This window comes from Mchenga conophoros, linkage group LG10, assembly GCF_057382185.1.
Source record: "Mchenga conophoros isolate Kocher_MC1m ecotype Shallow Benthic linkage group LG10, M_conophoros_male_GT1.1, whole genome shotgun sequence".
NCBI lineage: Eukaryota > Metazoa > Chordata > Actinopteri > Cichliformes > Cichlidae > Mchenga > Mchenga conophoros.
Window position 1 is genome coordinate 25857491 of NC_140535.1, and position 8515 is coordinate 25866005.

Here is an 8515-nt window from a genome sequence, read left to right on the forward strand (position 1 = left end):
AACCTTGAACTTCATCCTTTGTCCATTTGTCTTTCGTGCTGGTGATCTTCTGACCGAGGTGCCCTTCAGCGGTGTTTTATGGTTGATGAACCTCCTTTGTCCTCTCCTGTCGCCCCTCCCTTCTTCCCTCTCGCTTTCTTGTCGCTTCATTTCGGTATGACTTACCTCCACCTTTACCACCACTCAACAGTCCTGCACAACAGACTATATTTTATTGACTATTTTTACACAGGCCGGTTTTTCTACACTGTAGTCGTGATTGCCACGCAGGCGTTCTGCAAATGCGGTTTGAAATGACAAGTATGCCAAGTTACACATTTATATAAATGTATTTTATTATGTAAAATAAGAGTATTTGAACTGGTAATAGGAGGTGGATAGGTACTGTTATTCACAGGGGCACGAAACATCAATCAGAGCTGGTATTTGTGCTGATTTTCATCTGTGTATTACTCTCGTTCATCTACAGCGGTTCCTCGTCAGCTCGGGGATACCCGACGCGAGCCTCCACCTTCACTTCTTCCATCTCGACAGAGGAGCTGACCCACGACCACACCTCTCTGGACTCGGTGGCCGACAGCGGGCGCGGCAGCTGGACGTCCTGCTCCTCCAACTCCCACGACTCCTTCCAGAGCCTCCCCACCTCCTCCTGCCGGCCCTGGGACCACGGCATCCACGGCCACCCGCTTGCTCTGTCCCACTTCAAGCACACGCAGATGACCCGGCCGATAGCGGAGGCCGAGGCTGCCGGGCCCGTGTGGGCGAGCGACGGCGGTGCCAGGCAGCACTCCAGAGACTCGAGTTCAGACCTGTCCAATCAGTGCCGGCAGAGCTGGGCGTCGTCCGGCTCGCTCTCGGACACCTACGAGGGGAATTACGGGACGATAAAGCGGCGAAACACCTCGGAGCACCCCTCCTCACCAGCCAAAGAGGAAGGAGGGCAAAGCACAGACCCTGCCTACAAAACGGTGACATCAAGCACAGAGAAGGGCCTGATAGGTGAGGGAACAGCTTGCGAGTTTGATTCCCTGTAAACACAGCACAGAGTAGCAGTGGTCAGGAGAAAAAGTTGAGAAAAAGAAGAAAATACGCTCTGCCATCCTAGATTTGCTTGTGAGGTTATAGACTTTGATTTTTTTTCCCCCAAATCTGTCTTGGTGCCAAACCATATTTTGATTTAAGCTCCAGTAAACAGCTTGAATTTGCTGCACTTTGATAAGAATGAGTCCGAGCTCATTCTTATCACTGTTAGCTTTCTATCCTCTCCAGAGTCAATTCCTCTTTTTGGATCTCCTGCTGTGCTAACACGATAGCCATTTACTATCATAAGGATAGCAAAACGTCTTTTTTAAGCAATTTTTAGGACAGATTTTGAGTCGTTGGTGTGGATTTTAATTGACAGCAACTGTGACAATCGATTAATCGTTCTAGTCGGCCACTGTCGCCTGCATCACCTCAAATGTGAGAATTTGCTATTTCTTTTCTTGGCTCACAATAAATATCAGATCATCACGATGGGCATTTTCACTGTTATAAGAACCAAGCGATTAATCGATTGATCTGGGAATAACCGACAAACTAATCAGTGCTGAAGTCAGTTCTCAGTTGCAGTTCCAGTTCTGTCTGTATTCTGCAGCCATCCATCTCATCTGTTGTGTTTTCCTTTTCATTTTTGACACACTGTGGTGCATGTGTAGCTGCCTGTTGTGTTGGTGACATCGCATTGATTTAATTTTCCCATTATTTTTTTTTTCTTTTGTTTTTACCCTCTGCACACCCTCCCCCCCTCTCCCCGGCGACCTTTTCGCCTCCTCCTCTCACTCCTCATCCCTCGTCCCCCCCCTCTTTTCTTCGGTCCATCCCCACCCTTTTTCTTTTTGATCTCCACCTGCATCCAGTGTATTGTGTCACCTCCCCTGCCAAGGATGAGCGTTACCGAGCTCCCCCTCCCACCCCTCCAGGCTACCAGGGCCTGGCCCTGGGGGACCTCGGCCTCGCAGACGGAGTAATAGGTGGGCCAGGAGGGCACGTCCCCAGGCCTCCTCACCTCAAACCTCCGGACTACAGCGTGGCGTTGCAGAGGAGCAAACTCCTGCAGAGCCCCGGAGCTGCCGGCAGTCTGGCTGAGGCACGCAGGCTGGCGGGTAACCTTCACCTGCAACACCAAGACGCACGGACAGCCGGGTCCACGCCGGGCCAATCCAGACCGCCAAGCATCTGCCACCCGCCACAGGATCTGGCTGACAGTGAGGATGGTAGGAAACTAATCAGAATTGATTCTTTTCTGTAGAAAAGAATTGCAAAGACATCATGTGATAGAGAGATTTTAGGCTACAATGTGAACATGAGGTATATATATTTATCTTCTCTTTTCCAGATGAGCAAGTCTCAGCGGTGTAACGGCACAAACCGACGGACCAAGTCGTGTTGATCCGGCTTTGGACTAAGCCAGTCAGCTGGTTGCCGTCAACTGTCAGAGCACATCGTCCAAGCCCCTCCCAAGGCCCCTTGTGACGTCACCGCAGACCACTCGTGAACCTGGCCAGTCACTCAGGTGACCCCTGTCCAACTCCCGGGACTCACAAGCACCTCTTTTTAAACTCGTTTCAGAAATCAAAAGAAGAAAACAGAGACTTTGGATACTTTTTAAAAACTCTGTACAAAGCAGAAAGGCGCTGTGATGGGATCACGCCGCCGTAGATGGACTTAAAAAAACCCAACAAAATAAAAGAAGGAAAGAGTGACAATAGAGACGTGTCGTGCGACGAAGTCAGCCTCCTCAGAGACGGACCGTGTACCTCCATTTTGCGCTTCAAGCTCACTTTTTGTGTTGTTGTTGATTTTTTTCTTTAAATTAAAATCTTGTACAGTGGTTTAGATAATTTTTTTTGTAAAAGTGTTCATTTTTCTTCTTTAAGTTGCATCTCTGAGCTTTTATGCGAGGATGGTGAGGACAAAAAGGGACGGAAAGTAGTCAGCAGCGTCGTGGACAAACATGAACTCACGGGGGTGTTTTCTCTTTTTTTTGTGGCTCTGCTCATTTTATTTTGACGTTTGCAAGATTGTCGTCCGCTCCAATGGAGATGAATGTGAAACAAAGAGACAAGCTTTGGCACTGATGATATTAATTTACGCATGTGACACCAGATTCCACATGAACAAAGCAAATGCACAAAAAACCCCGAATAAAAATACACAGAACAGTTGCAGTACTTAAACTTCGACTGCATCAGAGGTCAGAAAAGCCCCTCAGGAGCCCGTTGCCTTTTTCTTTCCCACGCTCCCTCCTTAGGTGGTGACAAATGAGAAATCAAACCCGCGGAACAACGGAAGGCACGTCTGTTCATGTTTAGCGCTTATTGTAGTTTGCTGAGCTTTACAGGGGAAAAAAGACAAACTGCAGATCTCAGGCAGTTCCCCGTGGCTGCGTGTTGCACTCCCCACCGCCAGCCGCTTCTCTTACTGCTTGTTTAGTCTGTCGCGAGGTACTTTAGCGGCATGCTGCCTCCTGGATGTTCTATAAAAACTGTATCATAACTTGATTCTAATGAGCTGAAGAACAAATGACTTGCTGCTTACCGTAGAATAATAAAAATGTGTTGTTATTTAATTGCAGCAGCTATAATAAAATGATAAATTAGCACTGTGTGGCCACACGATTTGCATGCATATATATATATATATATATATATATATATATGCACACACACCAAAATCACGCTGGTGTGCATAAAGACAGTGTTTACACCAGTGCTTACACATTTTGTTTACAGTGTTTATTAGACTAGTTGTCTATTGAATTACAAGCTGAGTGTTAGTGCAAACACTCCAGGTTCGGCCGACCTTGTAAATGTGTTAATAATGCAGCAGGAATATGCAGATGCAGCATAAATTTGGATTATGTGCTCACAGTGTACCTCTTGTCTCTCATCTTTGTTTTTGTTTTTTTGTTCTTTTGTTTTCTTCCTATTTAAAAGCGCGAGTGTCGCAAACAAGTCGGCGAATATTTTAAGGCGTAGCTCGCACCTTCATTCTGTGTCCATAGTGTGTTTTGTAGACTATTTAAAGAGGATGTGCTTGAAAATTGTCTATTTGTATTGAAAACAAGAAGCAAATTTGTACATGCAAACGAAAAATGTTTTGGTTTTTTTCCATTTGTGCTTTGATTTTTTTCCTCCGCAGTTCGGCAGGGGTGTAACTGGAATTAGATGCTCTTCTCCTTCTGCTGTTTGTCGCACGCTCTGTGACGCTTCTTTTGTTTTGCCACACAAAGACTTGAAATGATTGATGCTAATATACATAAACACACACACACACACACACACGGCATATACATACGAAAGTATACATATATATTTTTTGTTGTTTCTTTGCCATAAATTAATGTTATGATGACAGAAGAGTCGTGTATAAAGGCTATTTTTGAATATTTTGTTATGAGAAATAACACAAGGTGGTGATTGCCCTGTTTTTTCTTCTTTTTCAGCCGGGCAGGAGTCTTTTAAGGAATTTTTATTTTCTCCCCTCTGTTTTTTTTTTGTTTTGTTTTGTTTTTTGAAGTGCCATTTCTGCTCTTTCAGTTTAATTGCTGCTGTGTTTTGGGATATGGCTGTCTGTGTGTGAGTGTGTGTGTTGTGGAATTATATATTTGTGAGGCTGGGATCAACATTTTTTTTTAAATCTTTTTTTTAAAATATATATTTTATTTTATTTTATTTTATTTTTTTTTAAATAAAAAATAAAATAAAATATATATTTGTGAGGCTGGGATCAACATTTTTTTTTAAATCCCATTTCCATTCAGTCTGGGATGCTGCACATAAGGACAAACTCAACAAAAGCCCTTCTTAGTTTGCGGTTTTGCTTTGATTGCTTCTGCCTGCAGAAAGGTGGCCCCCTTGTGAGTCTCTCGCTGCCAGTTTCACGACACGAGGCGAGTTCTTTCCCTCTCAGACACGATGATTGAAATGAGGGGTTTTTTTGTTATAATATTCCTCTCTGTTTGAATTGAACTGAACAAGCTCTGCTGTGACGCCTTGTGTGGTGTAGGGTCTCTCAGCCCCGTCAGCTCAGCAGGACTTTAAACTTTTAACCCTCTCTCCTCACTTTACTCACTCGGCTCCTCTAATGGATTTCCCTCCACTGCTCAAGAGCACCTACTGTGACCCTCACCCGGGTTCCTTTTTCTTTGAAACTTTGAAACAGACTGTCAGAAACTGACTGCTCTCTTTTTTCACCTTTTTTTTTTTTTTTTTTTTTTTTTTTTTGCACAAGATCCCTGAGATTCTTAACCACAAATCAGTATTATTGTTCACCATTGATTTTTTTTTTTTTTTAAATCACAACAGCAGCTTGTATTACTGCCAATAGTTTTCCAAAATGATACAAATGGCTAGATTTCAATAAAAAAGCATCTCAGTGCTCCTAATTGCATAAAACTGGAGGAAGGCACATGCCACCTCCTTCACCTGGAAATACCCCTCATCGTTTTAGCCCCGCCCCCACCTTGTCTCCTGCTGTGGAATGCAATAAGAGAGATGTGAATGTGTTTTATGTCGACGTCTTTTGGCATTACAGCAGAAATGCACAACAATAAGCTTAAATGTGGTGAGTGAGCTGCACAATCTGTACAAAGAGGTATTAACTCGGTCTGTGGCTTAAAGTTTGCTTTTGTCTCACACTTAATAGCTGTTGTAACTTATGTCTTTTAGAAAGACAACTTGATTTTGCTTGTACGCTTTTTATGTATTTTTTACAAGTGTAAATAGTTGTTCTATTTTTGTTTAAGAGAATGTTTAAAAAAGGAAGAATATGAATTTGGACAATGAATAAAATGTTAAGAAAGAATTGTGCATTTTCTTTTTGGCACTGAAAAGTTACAATAGACATCACACCCTTAAGGTCTTCCAAACTGCACTACATCTCCTAAGAGCCCACTCAACAGTTGTTCAGGTATTTCACTCTGGAAAGATTTAACAGGATCAAGCCAAATGCAGCTACGGTAATATTTTTGGTGTAGGTTCCACCTTCTTTTGTACTTGACCCGACCTCTCCTAGTGCTGCTCAGATGTCCTTGCTGCTTCTCGGCCTTCTGCTGCGTTAAGCACTCCATCAGATGTGAGCAGGGCAGAGAGCAAGTTCCTTTTATTACTCATTAAAGGTTTAGTGTCACACAGAGGTGCGTGCTGGTTTTTATTGATTTATTTTGATACTGTAGTGGTCTGCGTCTTTGAGAATTCAGCTCAGAAGATAATTAACTTGTAAAGCACAGTAGCTGAAAAGCACTACGAGGTGGTGCCTCGCTTCCTTTCAGTTACGTTTAATACGATCAGCATCTACACTCGCTGGCCATGTCTGCTGCTTGTTAAAGCAAACGTCTAATCAGCCAATCCCACAGCAGCACCTCGACGCATTTAGGCTTGTAGAGATGGTCAAGTTATGTGCTCAAGTTCAAACAGAGCATCAACATAGAGATAAGTTGATTTGCGTGACTTTGAAAACGGCTTGGTTCTTAGTGCCTTACGGGCAGAATCTGCTGATCTTCTGGGATTTTCTTGTATAAACGTCTCTAGTGTTTACAGAGAATAGTCTGAGAAACAAAGTATCCTGTGAGCAGCAATTTTCTGAGTGAGAATAGTTTGATGACAGAGGTCAGACTGCAGGAAGGCAACATTAATTAAAATAACCACTTGTTACAAACCATTATAGAGGAAGAGCATCTCTAAACAAAAATCATGTCCCATCAACTGAATTTACCAAAGGTGGACTCCAATCAGGTTGTAGAACCATCTGATCAGTGGAAACAGGATGCACCTGAGCTCAATTTGAGTGTCAAGGCTGTGAACACTGGTGTTCATGTTATATAGTTTTGTTTTTTAATTTTTAATCAATTTACAAGAGTTTCAAGCAATCTTTTTTCACTTTGTCATTAGAGGGTATTCTGGGCAGAATTTTGAGATGAAAAATAAAGTTAATCCATTGAAATAGGGTGTAAGATGAAAAAAACAAGTGAAAAGTTGTGATTTCTTTCAGTAGAAAGAAAGGATAAATAGGTTCACTTTTATGACCAAAAAGGACAAATTCAAGTGATGCTGGGTAAACTTTTGCTTCTGTGATAAAGTTAGAATGATGCGTAATGGAGACGGGGTTAGCCTGGCGGGAGGAAAAGTGTGTTGACCAGCATGTTCAAAGAGCTCAACTCGCCACTTCAGAGAGAATATTCCACAACTACAAGAAAAGTGAAAGTTCAGCTTCAAGAGGGATTCAGCTAGAAATGAGCTGGTAAAATTACACACAGCTTCAATTATACATCACAAAAGGGCGAAAGAGGCAGGGAAATAAATGTGGAAAAAACGGGGAATACTGGGTCTTGAAATAAGTGTGGCCTGCATGCACGTGCTCTGGTGTGTGTGTGTGTGTGTGTGTGTCACACCTCTCCTCTGTTTTGACTTTGAAGTTGTGACTTTGTCGGCAGAGGAAGCCAAAAGCAGGAGGTGGGAAAACTGAAACTTTACCACCTGAGGGTTGTGCGCACACATGGGGGTGGCTTTTAGCATATTCCTGTCTAAATGAAAATTTGTGAAGCAAAACAGTTTGGAAAATATTCTGTCACCTGTACAGTCTCAGCACTGCCCTTGAGCATGTCTATATGTGTGTGTGTGTGTGTGCATGCGCATTTTCTCTCACATACATAAATGAAAAATAAGTTGGATTTCCTCGTGAGTCATCAACCTTTCATGTCTTGTTTTTTCTGCATGATTGCTTAAATAAACTGTTCATATGTCCAACTTTTTTTTTTTAATATCTTCAAATAACCTTCTCTCCACTAACTTTGAGGCCTTAAAGGAGGGACTTCCTGTCCCTCTTTCAGGACCTCTGTCTCGAAAGAGGCAAAAAGTAGTTTATCATGAACAGTTTGCAATGCAGATCTATGTACGGAACCAGTAGCAGAGTAGGAGTCGATGCCCTCGGGAAAAAGTTAAATAGGTAAACATTTTATGTTGATTTATTACAGTTATCAATTAAATTACTGAATGGTAATAGGTGAAACTGTTGATTTTGTGATGAGTATGTGTTATCATATATCTGATGTTCCCCTTATTTGTCCAAGATATATTTTTCCCAGGGGAAATGATAATGGCTAATCAACCAATCAAATAAATTTACCATTATATCATTTTAATATATTCTTAGTTTGTTACCAGTACTTACCAGGAAAAAATAAATTTTGCTGGAATTCAATGAGCTTTTTGGATAGCTAGGTGCTTGATTTTTAAACAAAAAGAGGTATGTCGAATCCTTTTGTCTATATAGTGTATAATTAATCTTTTGAACCAGTGTCGAGGATTTAGTCGCTCACTGCATTTCACAGGTTAATGTGTGCAAACTGGCTTTCAGTTATCACGTCGAAGTCATGAGGATGGAGGCCTTGACCTTCAACAGCTCAAGCATGCTACTGGCGGTGACATCATGCTTGAAATCTTAGACACTTAATTGTTAATCAGTCACTGCAGAA

General features: G+C 42.3%; 1 protein-coding gene across 5 annotated transcripts in view; it reads left to right on the forward strand.

The window, feature by feature from the left end:
* The window catches only part of rapgef6 (Rap guanine nucleotide exchange factor (GEF) 6), a 144109-nt gene extending 138118 nt beyond the window's left edge, over window positions 1–5991 (forward strand). For 2 of the 5 annotated variants that reach the window (XM_085289581.1, XM_085289580.1), the window contains 3 exons: window positions 470–999; window positions 1899–2255; window positions 2378–5990. In XM_085289581.1, coding sequence (XP_085145707.1) covers window positions 470–999; window positions 1899–2255; window positions 2378–2400 — 910 coding nt within the window. In that variant the 3' untranslated portion in view covers window positions 2401–5990. Of the gene's footprint in view, window positions 1–469; window positions 1000–1898; window positions 2256–2377 lie in introns of all 5 variants that reach the window. The other 3 variants (XM_085289578.1, XM_085289579.1, XM_085289582.1) reach the window with 2 other exon arrangements.
* The last annotated feature ends 2524 nt before the right edge of the window (window positions 5992–8515 follow it).